General features: G+C 41.0%; 1 protein-coding gene across 7 annotated transcripts in view; it reads right to left on the bottom strand.

Moving 5' to 3' along the window:
• Positions 1-13,324, bottom strand: part of TACC2 (transforming acidic coiled-coil containing protein 2) — a 150,102-nt gene that overhangs the window by 16,396 nt on the left and 120,382 nt on the right. For 4 of the 7 annotated variants that reach the window (XM_065672408.1, XM_065672410.1, XM_065672413.1 and 1 more), the window contains 6 exons: positions 12,735-12,942; positions 8,861-8,922; positions 7,917-8,032; positions 6,973-7,144; positions 5,432-5,572; positions 4,486-4,566 (listed from right to left, as the gene is read on the bottom strand). In XM_065672408.1, coding sequence (XP_065528480.1) covers positions 4,486-4,566; positions 5,432-5,572; positions 6,973-7,144; positions 7,917-8,032; positions 8,861-8,922; positions 12,735-12,942 — 780 coding nt within the window. The remainder of the gene's footprint in view (positions 1-4,485; positions 4,567-5,431; positions 5,573-6,972; positions 7,145-7,916; positions 8,033-8,860; positions 8,923-12,734; positions 12,943-13,324) is intronic. The other 3 variants (XM_065672409.1, XM_065672411.1, XM_065672412.1) reach the window with 3 other exon arrangements.

Genomic DNA, 13,324 nt, shown 5'->3' with positions numbered 1-13,324 from the left:
GCGCATTCAATACAAGGAGACTATAAAAGACGCTTAGGAAGATACTAAACAAAAAACCCACCACATTCTAGACACCATCCATAGCAAAACCCTCTGCAGCAGGTGCCCCACCACAGCTGTATGCCCCCGTCTCCCCTGCCTGTGCTTTGCATCTCACCATCAGCCAGCTAACCCAGCTGCTTGGCTGGGTATTGCCACTGGAAGCTGTATTAAAAACTACATACAATGTTCATTTGAGATAAACATAGGCGTAGATGTTCCAGATACCACATCTGTGGACAACATGGAGAAACCACACCAGCAACATTAAAAGACTAGGCAAGCAAAGTTAATTAGAGCAAGAATAAGCTAAACAGTCCTTAAACCCCATCACACTGTGTCTACATAAGAGGCTTTCACTAATTTGCTTTGTATTTTTTGTTCATTTTTAAACCTGGGAAGGAATTGACTATTACTACTCCTATTTATGGATCAAGCCATCCCTTTCTTGCTACATTTAGCCATGAACACACAACATGATGATCGATTCCAGTGTAATTAGGAGGTACAAACTCGAATCCAGTGGATTTTCCTACACAAGATCTATCAAAGTTATGATAGATAACTGTATAATAATAGCCTGTGTTCTTGAAAGTGTCTCCCAATATACAACAACTGTACAGGAAAAAACACAGCTGGGACACAAGCTCAGACATCTGTGTAAATGCACAAATACAAAGACACATGGTGCTGTCCACAGATCTGAGTAAAGGTAAAAGGGTCAATAAATAAGACTACTGATGGTTGAACTCAGTACCCCAACTTTCAAGAAATGTACTTTGTGTCCTTCTCAAACATAAGGCAAGAATAATGGAGATAAAAAAAAGAGCCATTAGATCATCAAAGCTGTCCTTAAAAGAAAGGCCATCCTGAAAATCAATCTCTTGGACTGGATGTATCCTATTTCAAAAGCCTCCTGCAGCTCCATTTGCTGGATCTCATAAAGAGATTGCTGGGAAATATTAATCATGGCAAAAGAAACACAAATTTCCGCAAGTTCATGTTAAAATGTGTCAAAGTACTGCCAGGATGATGAACATTTTTAAAGAAAACAGACTATTTAAAGCACTGAATACGTATTTATGCATATGTTTTACATGGTGCTCAAAGCATCTCTAATATTTCTTTAATTCTCTCTTGCATTTGAGTGAATTGCACAAAATAATAGCAATAATGACATGCAAAACTACTTAAAATTTACACAGATGACTGTGAAAGCTCTTGGAATTTAAGCACTGAGCAGAAATGCTTGTGGCGGTGACCCAACCAGTGTTGTCCTAACGCTGGAAACGCTTCACACAAGGAGGAACCAGTAAAAGACCTCGTGGTTTCACTTCTAAAACCGATTTTACACAGCTCCAAACCGATGCACAATTCAGGGACTGTTATTTGCTGCCTCCACATATTCTTATCCTGAGAAAATAAAGTAACCTGATCAACAGGATGATGTTATTACCCAAAATAACTGTCAACGCTTCAAGCTGAACACTTAATTGCTGAGAAGGTAAGCAGCTAACTGGTGTAATAATGAGAATAGGGATTTATAAGTCGCTGAACCTCACAGAGAAAGATTAAATTCTGCAGGGGAATTGCTACTAAATGTAGGTCACTGCAGTCTTAGTGTACATCTATGAGAGCCCAACACGATGCTGCTTCTCTTCCCAGCATCTTTCACAGAAACCAGATATCTGGCCAGAAAGGGAATAAATGCACATTGATGAACCAGCTGCAGTTACCTCAGTTCCAGAAGGTCAAATGGAAAGAAAAAAGGGAAAGGCACTGGAATGAAAATGAAGACTCATTTTTATCATACTGTTCAGAGAAATATGTATTCAGCCCTGATGAAAATTGGCTTGCCGTTTACAAGAACTCAGATAGTGCTGGGTGCATATAAAGTGATCTACTCTTTTAACTAATTGATGTGTGTGTGGACAGGTCAAGGGAGGCAGCACAAGACCTATTTGTGCTTGCAAATATGTTGAGGAGCAAGCAAAGTACAAGCATAAAATTCTCTGCCTATGAAGTTCTCCTATGAAGAATATCCCTCTTTGAAGGAAATATTCCTCCTTCACTACCACAAGAGCTCCCCCCAAGCTGTGATGAACTAATTACATTTGCGTCAAACCCTTTCCCTTCAGTTTCTCTCCTTTCCTTGGATCATATTTCACCACCCAACTCTACATCACCTCAGCACTTGTAGGGTGGTGGACACAAACACTATCAGCTTTCTGTTCTGTTTCTGTTTTCTTTTCTTTCCCATCCCTGGCAGTGCTCAAGGCCAGGTTGGACACAGGGGCTTGGAGCAAGCTGCTCCAGTGGAAGGTGTCCCTGCCCATGGCAGGGGTTGGAACTGGATGAGCTTTAAGGTCCCTTCCAACACAAACCAGGCTGGGAGTCTGTGATTCTATGATTCAAGTTGCACTGATAAAAAATTGGCCATAGGATGTCCTAATGGAGAGTGCTTAGTATAGAAGTGTCAATTAGTCTCAGCGCTGGAAGAGAGAAATCTGTCAAGTGGCCAAATAACTTCCCTCTGCCTCAGAACAACAAACTGCACATCCTTATTCTCAGCCCTAGTCCGAACAGAAAACACTTACATTTTGCATTGACCTAACTTGCCATAAACAAGTGCTTGTGTCTTTATTTAGCATCCTATTCTTGTTACCCATCCTGTAATGGTTCAGCAAATGTTAAATGTAATTATACAACCTTAAGAAAAGAACTGAGGGCAGCCAACCAAAGGGAACTCTGCCAGTTAGCATCCGAATTTAAGTCACTGCAATCATCTGGTGGGTTCTGCTAACCTTAATCCAGGCTGTTGGCCGCTGTAGGTCAGAAGGGTTGTCATCATAGGTTAATTTAACATTAGCAACCTCCCACTGAAATAGTAAAGTTATACAAGGACAGGAGTCCTTCGCAGCCCAGCATGACACCCACAGCATCCAGCTAAAAGCATTCCTATGACTGGACCAACATGGGGCTTCCTGAACATTCAGATGCTGCTGATTCCCTGTCAGAGGGTGAAGTTTTGCTTGTTCTCATCTCTGCATACCATTTTTGCTATCTTTGTTATACATTTTAATGGCACTTTCTAAAACATACAATCTAGTCCCTGTTCTAAGTTATATGCAGTTCATAAGCTTGCTCTAGATAAAAGAAAATGCTTTAATGATGTTAAAAAGCATCTTTAAAATATAACTGCATAAAATCAAATACACATTATAACAGTTTTGCAGCTCAGAATCTTCCCTGGGTAACACACAGGGTAACAAACACCCAGACCTACTCTTTCCAGTCTAAAATTGTACAATTTGTGAGTTTCTAAACTGCTGGCCAGTAGCAAAAATGTGGATGTCTAAAAAAAGTATAGTGTATAACCTTTAAAGAGCATCTAGGTATTATTGTGTGTCTCATCTCGAGTGTTTCCTGGTGCTGGAGGTGCTGCATGATACAGTACAGTCCGGGGAGGACAAAGAGGTAAAGAGAGAATAGGGAGGTAGAGAGGACCCTCCCTCACCCTCTTCTGACACCCAGGATGATGGAGCAAGGGGACACAGTCACAGAGCTGCTAGTCCTCCCACAGGAAAGTGGTATTTAGTTTTTACTCCTTTGTTTTTTCTGTTCCTAACTAATGAAGTCTGGTTTCTAATGGAGACAATGGCACTTTTTCTTGATTAAATAGAAGATTCTAGCCACATACTTTAAAACACCCATCAATCTGCAAGGAACTGGATGCCCCATCCCTGGCAGTGCTCAAGGCCAGGTTGGATGGGGCTTGGAGTAACCTGCTCTAGTGAAAGGTGGCCCCCCCATGGCAGGGGTTGGAACTGGATAAGATTTAAGGTCCCTTCCAACACAAACCATTTTCTGATTCTGTGATTCATGAACAGAGACACATTGTGTTGGGAGGCTTATAGAGCTCTATAGCCCTTTAAAACCTACTGTAGTCCCTTTTCTTCAGATGCCTGAAGGCAGAGATGATTGAGTTTCTCACTTCTAGACTCTGAGGGGTCAAAGGGTCTGATTTCAAGCTGAAAATACCAACAAAAGGCAAAATGTCCCTACGGGCAAAATCTGTATCAGCTCTATGAGAAGCAAGTTTGGTATTGCTTTGCCATCAAACATCTTAGGACAGATCTTGCTGCAGATAAATGACAAACAGCCACCTGGATTGCAGAATCTGTCTCCTGCGAAAGGTATGGGCCTGCTTCTTGCCTTCAGATTTGCTTTTTGTTAATCTGGAGGTAGCAGTACTGTGTGAGCAGAGCAGGTGACAGCATTTCTGTGCGCAGCACTGCTTTCAGCATGCTCTTTGGTGTCACACTGGGGTGCGCACAGCTTAGCACTGCACTCTGAGAGCCTGAGTTACCTTGTTAAAGACAAAGCAGCACTCGGTTTCTTAGTCTGTGCACACTCACACACACATGGCAGGCACAAACCAGATACCTTGGAGCAGAAAGAAGACAGGGCAATCTGCCTGGCTAGTTTCAATGCTTCTATCCTCATTGCAGCAAACTCTAACTCCTCCTGTCAAGTGTTTGGTTTTGAGCAATCCGTAGAAGAAAAAGTATTAAGAACATAGGAAAAACGTTTTAACACATCTGAAAATGGAATGTTATATTTTAATGTATAATTCTGACAATTCCTGGGTGACAAACATACTCCATATTTCATTCATGACTGGAACATTGATACAAAACTCCAGTCGCTGGTTAATTTTGAGGTAGCTGAATAGACAAACAGCTTTTATTAGGGTAAGTATGAACAAAACTTCAGGTAAAATAAATGTTTTTCAAAGGTAGAGCTGTTTTTCAGACTCTTCCCCTTTCATTTTCATTTTGTGTGGATTTATACCAGCTGCTGCTCTCGATTCAACCTTTGCTGTCTTAAAATTTCACTATACATACTCTAGAAAATACACCCTGACATACAAGTCTGCAGATCAATTTGCTTTTCCTAAACGAAGCCATGCCAAATTCCGCATTAGATTACTAGGAAAATAAAGCCTAATTTTCACTTCAGCAGAATTAGGGCCTAAATCTCTGCAAACAAATCTCTGCATACAGACCTACTAAGGCCAGGTTGCAAGACAACCCTCCACACACCAAGTCCTGTGTTCGAGCTTAAAAGATGTGCTTTATAAAGACTTCTGCAAAACAGATACATCAATGGTATAGCTGAAAGTGTGGATGAAATTTAGGATTGCGTATGATATGAATGAAATTAAATATCTCTGCTCCTTACATTCCTGAAAAGCCAAAGTTACTTTGGAAAGAACCAAACCACTATTCTACTTCTACCCCACCTCCCCTCCAAGCCTCCCCCCACCCCTTTCTATACCAGTGTATAGAGAAACTTAAAGACAAGTGACACTTATATTTCTGCTACAAACCTGAAGTTTCTGAGCAAATACTGGGGGGTTCTTTTCTGCTAAGTCAGGATCTAGATACTCAGGCTGCTCACATATTGAGGTTTTCTTAGATATCCTATTGAGAAGAGCATCAGCAGAGACAAAGGAGTCTTCAGGAGATGCCTGAAGGGTAAGGAGGATATAGAATAAGCAACAGAGATTTTGCCCAAGTAGTTCAGGCCACAAGCAACATAGGTGTTTGCAAATCTTTGAATCCTAGTAATTTCATGCCCCACTGGAGATTACTTTTGAATACATCATTCATAGGTAACAGATGAACATCAAGAATAATTCTTCCTAATTCAAAAACTTGCGTAAAATTTCCAAGACTAACATGAAATAAGTAATATTAGGACCTTTAAAGCAATGGCTCTCAAACCATGGACCACAGCCCACTCTTGACACTTCAAGTTTTCAAGATTACCATAGGTTTTATTCATAAACCAGCTTATGCTCAGCTCAGGCATCTCTAAAGCAGTGCATAAGCTTTGAAGTCTATCAAAACTGAGGGGATCCTCTGCGAGACTGGTATTGCAGTCTTCACAAAGTCTTCTGCTGCTTACTGGGAAGAAACTAAGTTATATTCACAATCATAATGTGATCAGGATAAATACACAATAAGGGAATGGAATTAGAATGACACAAACAAGAGCACTGGGATTTGAGTACCCAAAACTCCCTGCAGTGAGGAAAGTATTCAAAGCTCATAAAAATTGTTTTATGAGATGGTATCAACCACATCGTTAATACAAATTAAGCACAGTATTTAAGTCAGCTTCTTCTTGTTTTGACTCCCCAGTAAATATATTGTCATGTAGCTTGGCATGCCTAGTGCTGTAGGCATTGGTAAAACAAGTTTGCCTGGAAAAGTGGAAGCCTGGAGGGAACCTTCTTGGATTTGAGAACCAATGCTCTGAAATCTGTACGCAGCACAGGTGGGAGGCAAGGAAGAGCTCACCACTAATTCGAGTCCAACCCAGAGAAAAAAGAGAATCCAACCAGTGAGAAAAAGTGATTTAACTGGAAACTGAAATGAGTTCTAATGATCAAAAAAAGTGAATTTTACATTATCGGATGACAACAATACAGTTAACAGTTTATAGGAAAATGTGAAAGGGTACCTGTTCTTTACCAACAAAATCTTGCAATTTCACAGTACATGCCCCAATCATGTCTCTATGTTTATGTCAATCAACCCCCTTATTTTATACGTAAAATATTTCTTCAAATATTGGGTTAAAGCACAGTGTAGAAAGGCCTGTGTGAGAAAAAACCCAACACTTCAAAGTATCAACCAGGAATCAGTTATCACAAGAACACGTTCATTTACAGTAAGAATTCAGAAAGCTCTTTTGAATTCCTCCAGTTCCACCAGCTGGACTCATTTGAGTCCTACCACATTCTGCTACCAAAATCTTTAAGTATCACGTTGAGTTTCACTCTGCTTTCAAGATCCACCTTTATATGACATGAGAAATTTCTGCAGGAAAATGATTTCCGAACCCTTATCATGAATTACTTACTATTTCAATAGCCTCTGGAGTCGTCCCTAGAGTCATAGGCTCTAGGTCTTTCTGCTTTGACTTGTCAGGTGACTGTGAGTGTGCCTCTTGGCTGGCAGCTAGGACTCGGGAAGCTGGATGTTGTATTTTCATTCCAGAGGATTGCTGGGCTTCAGGGTCTTCAAAACTTGACCTGGAAGAAGATTGTGTACGTGTTTTCAGGGTGGAGCACAAGGCTCTTACAATTCCACCTCTGGTAATGACCAAGCGACCCCTCTTCATGACTCACATGTGTATATCTATATATATATACTCACGCTGCTTCAACTCAACTTCATATCGTATCTCATAACACTCTGCAACACCCTTTCAAAGCATTGCACCAGAGTCATCTAAATAAAGCCAGTTCCATCAGAAAGGTTACACACATTCCTTACATATTTCTCACTTGCCTTTTCACCCTTTCCTCACTGTGCCCTACCCCTCTCCCAACAAACAACTTGTACGAACAACAGATGTCCTTAACAAGCAACATTTTTGGAAGTAAATACAACCCCCACATCCTGTTCTTATGAACCAGGCTCCTTGTTCAGAAAACATATCTAGGAAAGGCCAAGGGAAAAGTTGCAATTAGGAGATTTCTTGATTGATATAGAAATGACCTCAGTATCTCGAATAAAGCTGTGAGTAGGAAGCCATTGTCTAGTGAAACAGTCGCCCCTGTGAGTCTATTTAATAAGAATATTAAGTAGAAATACATGTCCTTACTCCTTCCCATTATAAAACCTCTGTATCTTTGCCCTCTATTCTCTGTCACATACGAACACAGATGGAAATCTATTTTTAAACAAACAAGTCAGCAACACAGAGGCAGAGAGAGGAAGGATTGCCTGTGTATGTGCTATGATGTTAGCCCATTTCCCTTCCATCCTTTTCCAGTGCTCAATTTGCTTGCAGAGACATACCCTGAGCATGGTGTTGTGGAATCAGACAGTCTGATGGGAGGCGATTTGACTGGGCTCTCCTGCTGTGCATCAAACATTAGGTATAAAGACTGTTTCTTCGGGGTGCTGTCATCCTGCTGGCAGCAAGAAAAGAAAGAGTCATTAAGCAACTCAACCAATCTCCATTAAAGCTAATTCAGGTCAGTGAAGCCCTAGGTGACCAAAAGACTTGACAGACAACTAATAACATAGGGGTGTAATATAGTCTATGCTAACTGACACTGAGATGATCCCTTAAAGGAAGAAACCATTAAAGAACAAAATCTAAACACTTCACTCTTCATAATAGCTTTTCTTCTCCCACTTTGGGGTTAATCAGACTTCTGGTCCTGTCAGGCAGGAGGCATCCCCTGACTGAAGTGTTACTAAAATATTCATTGAAACTTCTCATCAGTTTAAGCACCTGACATGCGCGCTTGACTTTCTAACTTCCCCTGTGGATATAGCCTGGTTGGACCTAGTCAAGCTATCAAGCCCATGATTTAAATAGAGGTAAGGCAAAACAGCTGATAACATATAGTACTGCAGTCCGCAGTCCACGTTCGTTCTGTATTTTCTCTTTCTTCTTTCAAGTTTTACTCTCATTTTCTTGACAGTTCAATAGCTGCTGTAGACAGCTCTGCACTCTACACTGCTGGAAATACTGATCTGCTTTTCATCTCCAGGAAGAACTACTATGATGCTGACTTAAAATTAAATAACAAAATGGAACAAGCTCTACAGGACACAGGACAACAAAGCACACACAATTTACCCCAGTTATGCCGATTCAAGGGAACTGGTTTGGCAAATCTGCTGCAGGCACATTATAATTAATTTAAGAGGTAGTGAGGCTGATGGCACTATTAGGATAGTGTATTATGACATGGCAATGCAAATGAATGGAAATGGAAGTGAGAACTTACAGGCACAGAGGAGCCTATTTTCTCCATATATTCTATTTCATACGAGTTGCCATATTCCAAGTCTGCAACAGAAACAAAAAAGAGCCATTAAGTACACGAAATTACTTTTGCAGAAGTAAATGAGATCTCCTTTCATTCACAAGGACCACTCCCATCCCGCTCCATACTCTGCCATGAGGTATTAAAAATAGAATACACAGAGAAAAAGCAGAAGGGGCACTGATTTTCAACAATGAGCCTAGGACATGTTTTAGGTAAATTCATTTGCCTGGAAAATTTCAGCTTTATCAATTTGCTGAAGATTCTGCCTCAGGGGCCAGAAAGTTGCAGAGTGCTTTCAGAGCACAGATAACTTAGCACAGATAGCTTTCTTCTATGATGCTATCTCATCACAGACACCACCGTTTTCAGTAACTGGTGATGCTGATACCAGTTTCCTTTGATGTACCCAGAAAGATTCTAAAAGCTGTTGAGAAATTAAATCATTTCTATTTCTTAACACTTATCACCCATTTCTTAATTAAGGAGAACTACTGTGGTATCGCTTAAGATACAAAGATAAGTAAAATACCTGCATGCTCATTGAAGGGGTGAGACAACAGCACAGCTTTCTGGGCTGTTTCCACGTTTTAGATTCCAAGGAAAAGCCTAAGGCAGCAAGATTTACAAAGAACCCCAAATCTAAACCCTAATAAAAATGCAAATCTTTATTGCTGCTCTACTTCTAATCTCCTAATTACACTGGAGGGAATAACCAGTGTTTCTTTCCAATCCATCGTCACCCAGTAGCTGATATAGAGGCAGATGGATAAAACACAGAGAAATGGGAAAGACAGCAGACCTTCCTGCACCCAAATAAATGCAAAGACTTTGGTTAAATACAACTTAATTTAAAAATTAAAGACATAACTGATTTGTCCTAACGCTCTATTTAATGTTTCCATGAGTTAAGTTAATAAACCACTGTTTGCGTTCATTTCCATTGCAGAGCAGTTCCAATGAATGGCACACTAACATTTACTTTATGACAAAAGCAAGTGCTCAAATTCTGCTAGATTTGGGCAGCTTTTCAAAAGCAGGGCTTGTATCAGAAAGGCATCATTAAAACGTTTGCTTTCTAAAGACAAACCAACCCTAAGGACAATCTCTCACCTGTTTTGTTAAGAAAAGGAGAAAGTTCAAAAGGGCGCAATGTGAGTTTACAATGCTCAATAGTTTTTACCGTACATTCCACAAGTCTATGTATTTTGTCAAACAGCCACTGAATAGGAACAGCCACAAACTCTTAGTACCTGACATGTGGGAGGTTAAAACATCCAAGTGCAGAGAATGCAATAATAGCAGGCTCCTCATGTTTAAATTCCTAGCACCACATGTTTTTGATGGTAACAGGGAGTCAAGAAAGATGGACAACCTTCTGGTATCATACACAAGCTCCTTCCTAGCAAAAGCCAAACCAAACCTGAAACCATGAGATTTAAACCACCTACTAAATGCAGAATTGCAGGAGAAAGCATACAATACCAGGTAAGAGCATCCAGGCTTTAGTAACTGCCTTTCTCTATTTCATTTATCTACACATAAACCCAATGAGGTGCATCATGAATGTATGTGGGGCAGCTTTACAACCCCAGAGATCAAGTGGCGAGTGAGGGTACAGGTATGCTCACGGGCAGGAGATGTACCGGCACTGTCCTCTGCTGGCACAGACATTCTGACTGCCTGCAGGGCTTGTAGCAGCTTTGCAATTGCAACCTAAGCTGCTTTTTGGGACAACGCATATTTAACTTTGCTGATTTAAAAATCCCCAGCAGGACACAGATGGAAATACTTCAGCTAGAAACAAAGGGAATAACACGGCTCGCTAAACGCGGTTTGTTTCGTCTCACTGCTCTCAGAACTTGCCAGCATAATTAGACTCTACCTCTTCTCCTAGGTTTCTCCTCTAAGATATTATCTCCCCATCCAAAACCTTAGGATCTCTGGTTATCTCTATGCATTCATAATTACAAATGCCCAGGATACCCCATGAATAAGATAATTACCTTTTAGAAATACATACAACAGACTTACTAAGTGATGTCCTCCAACTCCTCCTACAAATAGCTGCAAGATTACATCAGCATTTTCTGCTAATAATTACTGCTTATTTCTGGTCCGTGCCACACGAAAATGGCAGCAGTTACAAGCAGCGTACGCAACAGATGAGAGCTGGATGGAGTGGCTGACTCAGTAGTTGGGCTGTATCCGTGTAAAAGCCGTGTTAGGTTACAGGATAACACTCATACTGGTGTCTGGGAGGGGTAAAAATACCCGCACGGAGGAACAGCCCTGGAATTACTCAAGGATTTCTCAATGCCTCAGGAGCAAGACTGTCAAAGATGGGGGGGGAATTATTATTTGTAAGAGACGTGAAAAGCGGAAGCGTTGTTGATTATAATTAGGCAGTAATCTGAAACTTGTCTGCACCATGCAGCACACAGGAGAAAAGACAATTAGCATTTAATTAGGAGCTTTGCTCACTTTCTTCTACCCGCTTTGATAGCTAAAATGATTCCCTTAGAGTATCTCTCACTAGTCTTTTGTTCCATTTCCTTCCATGGCATTTCTTATTTCCCAGATTTGGGTGACTTTCCTGAAAAGTATTTGTTGTTTGTTCTTAACACAAATTAAATGAATTTGTTATCTAATATTCATGATTTGACAGCAAAGCCAAATGGATTTATTCAGACTGAAATACTTCTCTGTACACAGATAAGTAACACATTTCCACAAAGCCCAGGCTACGCAAACACACAAGCACGTGCACGTGAACACGTGCAGTCCCATTAAAACCAGTGTGATTATTTCTGCCTTTTAACGTCAAACACATTTGACCTAGGAGTTTAGCACTTCTTCGTTAGGCAAAAACTCCTCAAACCCAGTCTAAAATGGCATCAAGTAGCTTCAATGGCAGACTGGGACATGGGTTGAAAGGTTGAGCGGGGAATAAATTGTGATCACAAAGAACGTTTCAGCCAAGTTGAAGTCATACATTCTTCCCACCCACAAAGCTGTAAAGCTGCCCTTGGAGCAGAGCAGATGTTGCAAAGCTGTATTCCCTTCGGGAACCCTAAGGAAGGCCACACACAAGTTTCCTAAGTTCTCTTTCCACATTTCACAGACCTGCAATGACAGTTCTTGTAACAGGAAGCTCCAGCTTTAGCTCACCGCTACCCATAGGAAGGTACAACAGGAGAAATCTGAATCAGCTGATTTAGAAGGAAATCTTATCTGGCATGTGAATGATAACTATCTTATCCAGGGGATATCCTGGACATTTTTGTGCACCTGGGTTCTAGGAACCTGGAGGAGAGATGGCATGTGAAATGCTTTAAAGCAATACATAAGCTTTGAGCAGAGTTTTAAGGTGGGACTATCTCCTGGGACCGTCTCCTGCTCAGGTTAGAGGAACAGGCTAAAGGAAAACCAGTAGTTCAGTGACTCTGGATCCAAGAGCACTAACTGAGAGCAGTATCAGACCACAGTCTCCTGTGAGGGCACAGAGAGAACAAGCAGCATGTGCAGAAGAACAGAGCATTCTACAGTTAACCATACAAAGGAAGTGAAAGCCTTTGTCTGAAGACTTCTTTCATTTTCCTTTGATCTTCTTCTCTCTTCTTCCTGGAAAATTCAAGATCAGACTATTGGGGTCTTACACTCAGCTCCCCATAAGTGACAAATTCCCTGGATTGGTCCAAAGAGCATAATTTTTAGGGTTCCCAAATAACACAGTTTCTATTCAGCACAGTACATGCCATCATCCTCGAACAACCCAAACCTTCTCAATAAATACAGCATCAGCTGGATGCAGACAGTCCTTTATAAAGCATACCCTCCGTAGGAGAGCTGAACTTGGTCTCATTCACAAATGTAGACAGATCAGAGGGCTGTGGATAATCTTGCTTATCCGTGTTCAGGTCCACGGTCATGCAGGTCCATTTCTGGCTGGTCACTGAAGATGCCAGCTTCTCCTCATCTGTCGCATGAACCACTGTGGATATGACGGGAGGTGTTTCCGGAGTAGGCAGTGGAGTGGGATCCTGCAGAAAACAAGTGCCAATTAATTCTATTAACTTTTATTAACATGTTGAACTCTCTGAATCCCTTTGCCTGACCACAATCACCTTTTTAATTCCATACTCTTTGCTGCAGCTCTGTATATCTAATACTTAACAGCAAATATGCAAGTCCTTCATTTGGAACTCTACTAGCAGCAAGTTTTCCAAGCATAACTAAACTCTTTGGTGATACACACTTGCATTGCAAAGGTTCCTTGAGAACAGGGAAGAAAGAGAAACCAGAGCTGTTTAAAGCTGTTAGGCACTTGACGTAAGTGGCACACATCACCCATGACTGAAGTCTTTGACTACCAAAAGTGACTTTTCAGGCTTCCCTCACAGGGGCAAACCTTCACAGGTCTGT

This window comes from Lathamus discolor, chromosome 3 (genome assembly GCF_037157495.1).
Source record: "Lathamus discolor isolate bLatDis1 chromosome 3, bLatDis1.hap1, whole genome shotgun sequence".
NCBI lineage: Eukaryota > Metazoa > Chordata > Aves > Psittaciformes > Psittacidae > Lathamus > Lathamus discolor.
This window is presented reverse-complemented; position numbering and strand designations above follow the sequence as displayed.